The sequence below is a fragment of the Heterobasidion irregulare genome (genome assembly GCF_000320585.1).
Source record: "Heterobasidion irregulare TC 32-1 unplaced genomic scaffold scaffold_06, whole genome shotgun sequence".
Classification (NCBI taxonomy): Eukaryota; Fungi; Basidiomycota; class Agaricomycetes; order Russulales; family Bondarzewiaceae; genus Heterobasidion; species Heterobasidion irregulare.
In genome coordinates this window covers 830863-843014 of record NW_009258202.1, presented here as the reverse complement: position 1 = coordinate 843014, position 12152 = coordinate 830863, and the positions used below count along the sequence as shown (strand labels likewise).

General features: G+C 52.3%; 6 protein-coding genes across 6 annotated transcripts; 3 read left to right on the top strand and 3 right to left on the bottom strand.

Annotated features, from left to right (window-relative positions):
- Positions 1-461: 461 nt before the first annotated feature.
- On the top strand, positions 462-2972 carry HETIRDRAFT_154839 (uncharacterized protein). Its single transcript, XM_009548982.1, has 9 exons — positions 462-635; positions 694-702; positions 765-974; positions 1025-1051; positions 1109-1608; positions 1701-1787; positions 1848-1938; positions 1990-2822; positions 2911-2972. Exons 1-8 carry the CDS (start codon positions 500-502, stop codon positions 2244-2246), a joined length of 1317 nt encoding a protein of 438 aa, XP_009547277.1. The 5' UTR covers positions 462-499; the 3' UTR covers positions 2247-2822; positions 2911-2972.
- Positions 2146-4711, bottom strand: HETIRDRAFT_459322 (uncharacterized protein). Its single transcript, XM_009548981.1, has 8 exons — positions 4386-4711; positions 4170-4332; positions 3737-4099; positions 3477-3651; positions 3277-3416; positions 3127-3204; positions 2911-3037; positions 2146-2823 (listed from the first exon to the last, which is right to left on the bottom strand). The coding sequence occupies exons 1-8, from the start codon at positions 4622-4624 to the stop codon at positions 2624-2626; spliced, it is 1485 nt and encodes a 494-aa protein (XP_009547276.1). The 5' UTR covers positions 4625-4711; the 3' UTR covers positions 2146-2623.
- Positions 2394-2624, bottom strand: HETIRDRAFT_418545 (uncharacterized protein; the record flags this gene model as incomplete). The annotated part of the gene is made up of 1 exon (XM_009548983.1): positions 2394-2624. The coding sequence occupies one exon, from the start codon at positions 2622-2624 to the stop codon at positions 2394-2396; it is 231 nt and encodes a 76-aa protein (XP_009547278.1).
- Positions 4712-5545: 834 nt separating the features above from the next.
- HETIRDRAFT_21171 (uncharacterized protein) lies at positions 5546-7012 on the top strand (the record flags this gene model as incomplete). The annotated part of the gene is made up of 6 exons (XM_009548586.1): positions 5546-5674; positions 5736-5941; positions 6010-6102; positions 6155-6384; positions 6462-6648; positions 6721-7012. Coding segments are annotated over 6 exons (1137 nt in total), but the record flags the coding sequence as incomplete, so codon positions are not given.
- Positions 7013-7681: 669 nt separating this feature from the next.
- HETIRDRAFT_385108 (uncharacterized protein) lies at positions 7682-9461 on the top strand. Its single transcript, XM_009548980.1, has 5 exons — positions 7682-7754; positions 7825-8064; positions 8129-8936; positions 8995-9175; positions 9230-9461. Exons 2-5 carry the CDS (start codon positions 7878-7880, stop codon positions 9368-9370), a joined length of 1317 nt encoding a protein of 438 aa, XP_009547275.1. The 5' UTR covers positions 7682-7754; positions 7825-7877; the 3' UTR covers positions 9371-9461.
- Positions 9462-10052: 591 nt separating this feature from the next.
- On the bottom strand, positions 10053-10795 carry HETIRDRAFT_246235 (uncharacterized protein; the record flags this gene model as incomplete). Its single annotated transcript, XM_009548979.1, has 2 exons — positions 10053-10529; positions 10586-10795. Coding segments are annotated over 2 exons (687 nt in total), but the record flags the coding sequence as incomplete, so codon positions are not given.
- Positions 10796-12152: the final 1357 nt, after the last annotated feature.

Below are 12152 nucleotides of genomic sequence, written 5' to 3'. Positions count from 1 at the left end.
GGCAGAACGGACGCGCGGCCGGAGAGGCCAGCCAACCCTTGCTGAACAACACCCAGGACGGCGCTCACGATGATGACGACGACGTGCTCTTCTCCATCAACGACGACGCGCTTTTAGATAGCTCGGCTCTGGATGCGGACCAGGCCATGCCGTCGGACAAGCCTGAGCATGGACGCGTCAGGTTCCAGGAGAATGTACAGGTCATAGGCCCACCTCTCCGCTCGACATACGCCAGTCGAGAAACAGGTATGTCCTGTGATACACAACCTCCGTCCTAGACTGGCTTTATGGACTTCGGCGCTGATTCAGAGCATGCATCTTCGCTGATGTTGGGAGAACAGAGTACGAGCTCGATCCAGACGATCTCGACGATGGCACGCTCGCGCAAATTAATTCTGAGCAGCGGGTGGGCGACCGCCGGCGCGACCAGAGCATGCCGCTGCTTGTAGGGCTGATGGATGCGTCAGCTGCCCGGCGGAGCTTGGAAGGCTCAATACCAATGGGCGAGGCAAACGGCAATGGGTCGGGAATGACCGCAGGGGATATGGACTTGGAAGAGCTTGCGGCGAAGCAGCATTCAGGGGGCGGTATGTTCAACTCGATCACGAACATGGCGAACTCTATCTTGGGGGCAGGTGAGCCCTTGTAGGACTGAGAATTAAACGATGCATGTTAATCCTTCGTCATCTGCAGGTATAATTGGTACGTCTCTGCGCAGCCCAAGGTCACCGAGCTTTTTGCTCTTGTTGACAGCGATACTGTAGGCCTCCCCTATGCCATTAGCAAAGCGGGCTTCTGGACTGGAATGTTTCTTCTAATCGTGCTATGTGCCGTCACGGACTGGACAATCCGGCTTATAGTCACGAACGCTAAAATGAGCGGAGCAAATTCATACATTGGCATCATGAATCACTGCTTCGGCTCAAGCGGCCGCGCGGCAGTCTCGTTTTTTCAGTTCGCGTTCGCGTTTGGAGGTGAGTTAGTTCAACTTTACGTGCCGGAAGCTTAATGATAGGCAGGACAGGTATGTGTGCATTTGGTGTCATCATCGGTGCGTACACGTTCCCTTGCCTGTGTGTTTCCCGTGTCATTCTTATGCGCGTCGCAGGCGACTCCATACCCCATGTCATCCGCTCAATATTCCCCACGCTTCCAACGATACCCGTTCTTTCCATCTTCGCCAACCGGCAATTCGTAATCGCTCTTTGTACCCTCGGCGTTTCCTATCCGCTCTCACTCTATCGCGACATCCATAAGCTCTCCATTTCGTCCGCCTTTGCGCTTGTGGGGATGCTCATAATTGTTTTCTCCGTCACTTTTGAGGGGCCGCATGTGCCACCTGAGCTCAAAGGTGACCCGGCGAAGCGCTTCTCGCTCATCGACTCTGGTATCTTCCAGGCAATAGGCGTGATCAGTTTCGCATTTGTGTGTCACCACAATACGCTATTGATTTATGGAAGCCTGAGGACACCGACCCTGGATCGATTTGCTAAAGTAACGCACGTGTCGACGGCAATTTCTCTCGTTGCTTGTTCGATAATTGCCGTCAGCGGATACATGGTCTTTACGGACAAAACACAGGGCAACATCTTGAACAACTTTTCGCCGGTGCGCCTTCAAGTTTCCATTCTACGCTCATGCGACGGTGGCGCCCAGTGACTGACACATATCTCCGTGGCCTTGGAAATGATAATTCACAGACTGACAGTCTGATCAATGTGGCGCGGTTCTGCTTCGGCCTCAACATGTTTACTACACTCCCGCTTGAGCTATTCGTTTGTCGAGAGGTGTGCCATATTGCCTTTTACGAGAGATAAACACGTTTAGTCTAACTTGGTTCTTACTAGGTGATCGAGCAATATTTTTTCTCGCATGAAACATTTAGCATCCAGCGCCACGTCTTCTTCACTACCACCATCCTTCTTGCGTCTATGTTCAGTAAGGTTCTTATCCCCATCGTCCGCCGCGCTCGTTCTAATGCCACCGCAGTCGCCCTCGTCACTTGCGACCTCGGCGTCATGCTAGAGATCATCGGCGGCGTCTCCGCGACGGCGCTTGCATTCATCTTCCCTGCAGCATGTTACCTCAAACTCGCCGGTGCGCATGCGCACAGGCCATGGTACACTCGCGAGCGGCTACCTGCGTACGTGTGTGTCACGTTCGGTGTGACTGTAATGCTGCTCTCCTTGTTCCTCGCGCTAGGCAAGGTATGGACGCCCGAAGGGAATGCTACAATATGCATGTAGACGAGACGCGGCAGGCAGGAGTGCATGGTATGGGACGGGTAAGGTGAGATAAGGGGGCCCGAAAATCTATGAAGTTAGAATAGAGGGTAGTCGTAGCTACAGGTATCGTACAGCATCTGGATTGCAGACAGGACATTGGAGAATGGACTATACGGACTGGCGCAAGGGCCTAAAAAGCGACGTGACGAGCAAGCAAGCAAGATCGGAATGTGGACCATGGTCATCAAACAACGCGATGCTTGATGCATGAAGCCTGAAGTTAAAGCATAATAGGGCAGAGGGGAAGAGATGTGACAATGAGACGCATATCGCCGGGGCGAATGTTCGTTTCGTCAGTACGGTGCAGCAGCCGGGTATGTACGTATGCGGCAGGAACATTACTTCCCTATAACCTCTCGGAGGCCCGGGACGGCGTTCATGTCTTCGGCGCGTACGCCCGACCCGGTGCTTTCTTCTGCGAGAAGCGGGCTGACACTTGGGTTGGAGCTCCAAAGGTGCTCGACGCGCTGCAACGGGCGCATGCCGAACATTTCTGGTGGGTTGCACACGAGGAGCCAGATCGCGTCGTAGCCGCCCGCTGTTAGATACGTGATTGGTTATCAGTTGCGGGAGCGCAAGGGCCGGAGGTGAATAGAAGCGGAACTCGGTGGAAGATGTTACTTACCACCGGGAACGCCGCCACCGATGACACCTGCTAGCGAGACGCTGTCGTCGAGGAGCTTTGTTTGTTGTGCGGGCTCGATCTCGACGCCAGAGAGGGTGCCCATTTCACGCATTTTAACGCGTATTTGCTAGTTCAGCAAGCGCGGTGGCGACGCAGGGAAGTCCGTACAAGTGTCAGAGGTGTCATGCCAAAGAAACATCAAATGAGGTGGCTGACTTCAGTGAGAAGATGCGCCTCGTAGAAGGCTTCAAGGCAGCTTGTTAGATGTGGCTGAGCGTTAGCGACCGCGGTCCACTGAGATTCCGTGTTTCGTGTTTCATTTTCCAAAATTAGACCTCATCGGCTATCTATGCAGTAGACGCGCACCTGGACGGATTGCATGCTCGAAATGTACTTGACCGTGCCTAGATACGCTTCCGAGTCCTGCTCATGGAGCATAGATAGACGAGCTAGCGTCTGCGCTAAAGACGTGTTCAGCTGGTCAAGTGCGGTCCAGACAGAATGGGCTGTAAAAATATGAGCGCTCTGCAGGCACAACGGCGGGGCACAGGAACAGGGGTGCGCACCTGCCGTGCTGTTATTCCGGCGCCATTCTAGGACCTGTCCCACGAGCAGGGGTGTATTGCTCCCGGCGTGCACGTCGGCGAGGAGGATTCGGGTAAAGGGCGGGAGGCGGAAGGGCTCGACTCTGTAATCCCATGCAGGGTTCTGCGGGGAGATAGTGGGGAAGAGCTGTGATGTCTATGTGTCATGTGTTCGAGGAACAAAATTGAGGGGGCTCAGATGAATAGATATTGAGAGTGTGTGCAATGCGAAATCATCTCACTGTGTCGTCATTCATCAAGCCCTGGATGACTCCTGGGTCGAACCGTGTGTAGAGTTGACTACCAAACACGGCAGCTGCGACATCAAATCCACTGCCGACTTTGCCCTGCGCTAGGCAATGCACAAATTGCGCAAGGTTGTGTGCAAGGCGTTTTGCTCCAATTGCAGCCTCGTTAGAGCCAGAGAGGATGGATGGGGGGATGACATCAAGGTGTACGAGGAGGGCGGAGATGAGCGAGGTTATGAGAGCAGCAGAAGATCCAAGTCCGGTCTTAGATACGTCAGAGAGGCGGACATTTGTTGGGAGGAAAGGTGATAGCAGGGAAAGGGAAGCGAGGGTGGGCTCGAGGTTGCGGATTTTTAGCTAAATACATATCGTCGAGGGATGTCAATACAAGCGTGCTTTTTCCAAAATTGCCTGAAATGAAGCGTACCTGTTCTTGTTGAGAGTAGAAGTCGTTATCCCCAACAATGGTGATGTCGAGGCCTGATGAGAGTGCGGCTTCGATCTCAGCAGGACTCCTCAAGTCAAGGACAAGAGCTAACGTGTGTTTGAGCGCTAACTCGACAAATTTATTCTTCGACGCGGAAGGGGATCTTCGGATGATGCATTGAGACCCTATGACTGCGACATGTGAGGGAGGACATACTTGGCGGACTGCACGACGCTGACGGTCTCCTTCTGCACAAGCAGGACGTCGTACAACCATGTTGCGTCCAAGAACTGGGGCGATCGGACGATGATCTGGCCAGGCAAGCCGCCTGGGGTGATTACAGTATAGAACCTGGAAGAAGTAGAGACCACAACCCCCGAGTATGCGGGGTCGAGGACGAGGTAACCACCGGCGAGCAGGACTTTTCCTGGAGCAGACACGACTGTTGCGGACATTGTGGTTGTGGAGAAACGAAGGTGAGAAAGAAAGAAAGAAAGCCAGAGGAGGAGGACAGAATATGAGATCCAGGGCCTGTGCGGGACCCTCAACCTGAGCTGTCCGATTATCATGCTCGCTTATATCTCATCCTTCAAGGTAGTCCTGCTGACTCAGCCCCTTCGACTTATGTACTTTTTCTCCTCTCCTCTCTATGCCTCACATCCTCGCTGCTCCTTCCATTCTTCCTTCCTTTAGAGTAGTCTTCTGCACAGCACGGAAATGCCATTTGACCAACTGAGCCCGACCACGCTGCCTCCACGTTATCCGGTCGATTTTTTTTGCTGCTGCTACGTCCGAGTTTCAACGTAGACGCCAATGATGGTGACGGGTGACGGTCATGTCCACTCGTAAGTTCCGCGGAATGCGCGGCCAATCTTTCTGATTGGGCTCAACGTCGGCTTGTTATTATATGTGCGCTCCGGTCTGGTGATAAATAAGATACGATGATCAGGCCCCTGCTGCTCGCAAAATTTTATTAAACCCAAAAAGGGCGACAAGGCGGTCATAGTATACAAGGTTATAGTCGCATCACTAGGATTTGTGAATGCAAGTCCCCTGTTCCGGAGGAAAGACTTGAGACAGTCTTTGACAATCTTATACTGTGGCTGGTGGATAGCATCGTCGACTTTGACGTGATGGCCACTGCCGTGTGTGCCGCTTTAGCTCCCGCAGTCTTCTTCCGTCTTTCTGTCTCTCCTGCTCCTTCATACTAACGCATTTTTACTCGCATTCACAAGTTTCATCAGCTAAGGCATTTTTCTACGCCTGCTTAAGAGGCTCGTGCCACCAGATACGGCGACACATTCGTAGGAAGCTGCCACGCAAGGTCGCGGACCTTTGAGATGCCCCCAGCACCAATTCACTGGATGTGGACGTCCTTGCTCTCGCGCGCGAATCGGATATCGCTCGTGCGATATATGTGGTTCCTCGTAGTTCTCTGGTGTGAGTTAGGCATCTTCTACTACAGTACTGCTACCTGTACATGGCCCGAGCCTGCTCACCGCTCCGTGCGTCCTTCATATTTGCTTGAAAATGTCTGAACGTGGAAGGAAGATATGCATCATCTAGGGTGCGCGGTCCCAACGTATTCTTATTGTTGCGGATCCGCAAGTCCTCAATCACGATTCGTATCCTGGTCGTAATCCTTGGCTCATGTCTCTCAGCCAATATATCGTCGACCTCAACCTGAGAAAGTCCTGGCGAGCCGCAAAGGCGACGCGTCCGGACGCGGTCGTATTTCTTGGAGACATGATGGACAACGGCCGGGATGATTTGTCCCCAAACGAGTGCGTCTACCATATAAATTCCCATCATACCGTTGTGGCCTCATTATACAAATGAGTAGATATAACGCTTACCTCCATCGTTTCTATAATATATTCTCCCCGATATCAACGGCCCCTATCTATTATTTGCCAGGCAATCACGATGTCGGGTTCGCCTGCTGATCCCTCATGTCTTTGAATTTGACTGATTTCTCCGAACAGAATTGGTGCTACAGCAGACAAGAAGAAAATGGCGCGCCTACGGTATATGTCGAATTTTGGGCCGTTGAATCAGCACGTCTCGCTGGCAAATCATTCCCTCGTGCTCATAGACGCGCCCATTCTGGTCGAGGAAGATCGGGTACGTAAACAACAGGGTCAAGAGGGCACCCAATGGCTGCCAAAGGAACTCAAAGAAGCCAAGTTCATTCACTCGCTGAATTCTGGCGGGAGTACGTCTATTTTTCTCGGCTCGTTTCTTTTTTTGCTTCCCAGGCATCGCGGAAAGGCTAAGCTCGAAAATATTCAGATCTGCCACGCAAACCATTGATTTTATTCTCACACATCCCACTCTCTCGTCCCGAAGGCGCCTCCTGCGGGCCTCTACGTGAGAAAGGCTGGATCCGCGCTGGGCGAGGCGCCGGGTACGAAAACACGCTGTCGCAGGCAACCACCAATATGCTTCTGGAAACTTTCCGGCCCTCGCTCGTATTCAGGTGCGCATCCATCTCAGAAAAGAACGAAGCACCGGTCTCTTGACTGAACCCCGTTTCGCGATGATTTCTTAGCGGCGACGACCACGATTATTGTGAATACACGCATAGACTTCGCATCGAAGATGATTCGCCGATCACGCCTACGGAGGTGCGCGAGGTGTCCGTCAAATCGTTTTCTATGGCCATGGGTATCGCCCGCCCAGGCTTTCATCTCCTCTCGCTGTCCCCCTCGGGCCCCCCTTACTCACAGCAAGACGACGCACCCCTTTCCACGTTTGCCGACCGCCCGTGCTTCCTCCCGAACCAGCTGAGCATATACATCTGGATATACCTACCTCTCTTCCTCCTCACGCTGTGCGTGATCGTTCACCACAGTGCCACATATTTCCCGTCGAGTGGTTTCATGGCACCGTCGCGTCGACATGCACGTGCAGAGCAATATGAGCTGTTTGACGTGGACGTTGAGGATCACGGCCTCCCTGTACCAGGCTCGGCATCGAAGTCGTCTTCTTTCTCCGCACTACAGCGCCGGGGCACACGAGGACCGTGGAGGCTCCCGCGGTTTTGGAAATCCGGACAACAGCAGCGGCCGAAGGGCTTTGTGGGGCGCTTCGGCTCTGACTTTTTAGGCGCTGCGTGGCCGCCAGTGGGGCTCTACGTACTGATCTCGCTTATAGTATTCTGGTGAAGGGCTGTGCCTGTCTGCTTTACGGTGAGGACGGATGCCTTGGGGACCAGCAGGATAGAGGGTGGAATAAACTAATGGCATAATTTGCACCGCTCTGTGTATTTCCAAATATGCGGATAGATGGAACCGTGTTTTGACCGATCCAGAACAGTCATCGCGTTGTTTGATGACTCCGTCATCTTGGAGGAGGTGGTTGTAGTACCTAGATTGTGGGCTCGACAGGATCGGCTTATTAGTCTGAGGTTTAGTTCGACTTTGCTTACAAATTGAATGGTTGTTAACGATCACGTGTGAGACGTAAGAAAGTTCGCCATTTATCAATGAAATTTGACTCGTTTTTCTTTTCCCCGAACCACCACCCCATCGTTGACCTGGGCAATCCCCACCCGTTCATGTTCAACAAGCTCACTCGCGACGAGTATGTCCTTCTTAATTCTTGATATGTGCGAGGACTGGTTGCTCACAGCCCCCCCCCTTCACTCTTCTAGCTATCTCAGCGACCTCGTTTTCTCCTTACCGGTTCATTAAATCAAGCACCACAATGTTTTTTCGACCTCTTCTCCGTCTTCCTCGTATCTATAGGGGCTTTGCAACCCATGCCAGCTCGGCTACATCGACAACGCCCGCTGTGCTGCATCTCAAGACTGGCCAGTCATTCTCTGGACGATCTTTTGGGGCCCCTCGAAGTATCTATGGCGAGACTGTTTTCTCCACTTCTATTACGTCATGTACGTAGCATTTTGCTTTTCATGAAGTGTCTTTGAACAGCAGCTGACCCGCGTTCATCATCAGACACAGAATCGATGACAGACCCGTCATACCGTGGCCAAATCCTTGTTTTCACCACCCCTCTCATTGGCAATTACGGCGTACCAAGCAACAAGGCTCCCATGGACGCACAAAATGTCGGTGTCGTTCTTGAATCCCAAGGGATCCAGTGTGCCGGCGTTGTGGTCGCGGACGTGGCAGAAAAATATTCCCACTATCTTGCCGTTGAATCCATCGCATCGTGGTGCAATCGCTACAACATCCCAGGCATCACGGGTGTGGATACTCGTGCCATCACCACACTTCTCCGTGATCAAGGTACCACTCTTGGACGTCTTGCTGTCGGTGCCGATGTATCGCAGCCGGCGCCTGCTGAGCACGAGTACTGGGATCCGAGCCAGGAGAACCTCGTCGACCAGGTGTCCACCAAAGAGCCTTACGTACTTAACCCCACCGGCGACGTCAAGATCGCTGTTCTTGACTTCGGTGCGAAGGCCAACATTCTGCGCTCGCTCGTCCGCCGTGGCGCTGCTGTCACAGTCATGCCGTGGAACTATGATTTCAACAGCGTCCGGGATCAATTTGATGGACTGTTTTTGTCGAATGGACCAGGTGACCCGCAGCAGTGCTGGGACGCCGCGTTGAAGTTGCGACAGACGCTGGCTGAGTGGACCAAACCGATCTTTGGCATCTGCATGGGTCACCAGATCATTGGTATGGCTGCGGGGCTCGATGCCTACCGGATGACGTTCGGAAATCGTGGGCACAATCAGCCCGTATTGGCATTAGCTTCGTCCGGATCTATCAAGGCTGGACGCGTCTATGTGACTAGGTGCGCCCCACCTTCCTTTCTTTATATCTATCGTGACAAGTTCTGACGTTGAATTCAGTCAAAATCACCAGTATGCTCTGAAACTCCAAGACCCTTTCCCACAAGGCTGGGAGCCTTTCTTTATTAACTGCAACGATTCGTCTGTCGAAGGCATCAAGTCGACTGCAGAATCTGGGAAGCGCGTTTGGGGCGTGCAGTTCCATCCGGAGAGTGCAGGCGGACCACTCGACACTATCGAGGTACATTGTCAAATCTCTCCCGTCGATCTTGGCTTATACGATCCCTGTGTACAGATGTTCACGGACTTCGTGGCTGAATGTCGCGCTGTGAAGCTCCAGGTGGGGCTTGACATCAATGATACCACGGGCGCTGCGACGGTAGTGCCAGATTTGCGACAGGCTTCTGTGCCTCGACCAATTGCTGCGACTGCTTGATATGTGATGGATTTCTTCTGTGATCTCTTTATCAAGCGCCATGTTTGATAACGCTGTATTATACGCTTAAATTTGCTGTTCTGTTCTGTTCTGTTCTGTTTTCAGCGGAAGCATCACAACAGATCCTCTCGATCGCGCATAAGACTGGGAAGTATTTGCACACTGAGAACGCTGGGTGAAAGATATGCATCACCGGTGTCCAATCTACTTCATGCGCGTATGAGGCACCGTCGATTATCAGTCGATCATCGTGCCAATATGACATACAAAACAATATGAGCAATGTCTCTCAAAAAGTTCTTCCTCGTCGTCCAGCACCAGCCGCGATAGGTATTCTGCGTTTCTTGAACAAGTTGCCCCCAAGTGTGGTAGATGCTGCTGTTACACTCTCCTCTTCTTTGACCAAAGGTTCGAGCGCGCCCTCGTTAGGCTCCTCCTTTGTCTCGCCATTAGCATCAACTGTCTCTGAATCCAGAATATTATCAGAGTTTGGAACCGCGTTCTCTTCAGAGGCAGAGGGCACCTCAGCATCACCATCAGCCTCAGCAACACCTGTCTTCTTCCATTTTACAGATGTCCACCTAGGCATCGCACTTGCCTTTGGGCCGGTCTCTCCTGTCCCTGCCTTGATACCAATTGCATCGCCGCCCAAGGTTCCCTTGCCTCGCAATACGCCCGCGTCGTCTTTGGGCTCCTCCTTTTTTGGCTTGACCTTGATCGCGATGATACCTGGATCATATATTTCTCCTAGCCCCACACTTATCGTCTTCTTTCTCAACTTCCACCGGTGCTCATCTTCTTCGTCCAACGGCTCCTCTGCCCGGCGTTTGTTGCCTCCCTCTGCAGGCTCCGCCCCCGACTTTATGTCCTCAGCTGGCTGCCCCCCGAAATGAGCAGACATTGGTGGTGTCGTATTCTCGACAATCTGCCACTCCCCCACGAACCCTTGCTGCTGCCGCCGTTCCGCCTCGGCGAGCGCGTGCTCGAGGTCGGGGTCTGTGTAACCGAGCGATTCTGCCGTTGAGTAGTCAGCGAATACGCCGCCTGCTCTTGGGGCTGGTTTCCGACTCGATGATGCTACGCTAGGTGTAGGTGTGTGCGATGTGATCGGCTTGGCGTGCCCAGCGCCTACATCCTGCGAGAAAGCTGCTTGCGCAGCCTATGCGCACGACGTGCCATGAGTCCCAATCAGGGATAGGATGAAGAAAAACGCACCTGCTCGATCCTCGCCATCTCCCTCTTCTCCTCCTCTAAGTCCTTTTTGCGCTTCTCTCCAGCCTTGTAAAGACCGCGGACGAAGCGATCCTTGTTTCCTTGATGCCGGAGCCCACTTTCATGCTGCTGTCTGGATGGAGCATCATCTGTGATGTAGATGTCGCAGTACTTGCAGAAGTAGCGTTTCTTTGAGACCCAGTACTCGCTCATGATCGTGGAGTTCAAGCAGTGACTAAGACTCGGTCACGTCACTCACAAATCTAGTCAGGCTCCGATAAGATAAGATGTTATTAATTGTGATTAAGAGATCGAGCACTCATGTTTATTCCATACACTCTACACTGGACTGCAACCAAGAGTAACGCCAGATGCATATCGAGTGGGAGAACACAGAGTGAATGTGGGGTTTTATCATCAAATAGCCCTGACCCCTCTCATCCCTCACGATAGTACTTCGGGACTCAGTACTCATAAATCATCATCAACGAACATTCACCACCCACACCGACTTCGGCCTCGGCATGTAATCGGCGCTTCAGTTTTTATATGGGGTTGAGACAGTGTGTTCTGGGCCTCATGGATTGTCTAGTTGATCTTGAGAGTTTGCTTTGTAGGAAGTTTGGCCATTGTGGCTGATGAGAATGCATGCTTACGATGACATTGTATCCGATTGATCTAGGCATCTTCCCGGGGATACCGAGGAGCAGTGAATGGCAGGTGTGAAAGTTGCCTGGTTCTGAGCTCTTTAAAGCAAATGTGCTACTACACCGCCGGAGTGTATCCGACAATGGACGGTGAAAAATGGAGCAACATCGGCTGGACCCTGAACTCAGTCACACTCCGACATGAAACGCGCCCTTGGTCCAACGTGAGCAAGTTGATGGTGATGTGAGCATGATTTCGCCATAAAAACAACGCCGTGCCTCCAACTCTCCTCCCACATCGATTCCTGCATCGGAGCAACATCCCGTTCGAGGGCCCACCCTTATCGGCTCAAGACGTCGGAAATCTGAGGCAAATCTCCAGATCTGTGATATCCACATCGTCATGGCCTCGTTCCTTCCTTGTGTAGTAATAGATAATCCTTAACAGTTTTTTAAGTTTTCAACACAACAAATCCGTGCTCTCTATCTCGCAAAACAGTAGGCTTCAATTTTCTTTATGTACAATCCTTGCAAGTTGGAAACTGGAATTGAAAGTAAGTTGAACTCTGGTTTCCAAAGTGCAGGAGTGCCGGTGATAGATCCACATTAGCAGTGGAGTTTAGATACTGCCGGAACGGTTTTGCTGAATGTGTAGTATGCCCTCGTACACAGTGGACGGTCAACATGACCTCCTCAGAGCTTCGGAAGCATATGAATAGCCAGGGTCATAAAGGCTATGTTCACCTCAAAGCGGAGCGATCAGTGGAAGACGTCGATAAGTGCACACCTCACTCTGAGCGCAGTGCGTGCAGTCCAGCTGGCTTGTGATGTAGAATATCAACTGACCAGCCTCCTATCTGACCAGCAGGCAGTACAGAAGCAACTGATGCAGGATATGATGAAGGGCCGTCCGATTTTCTAGA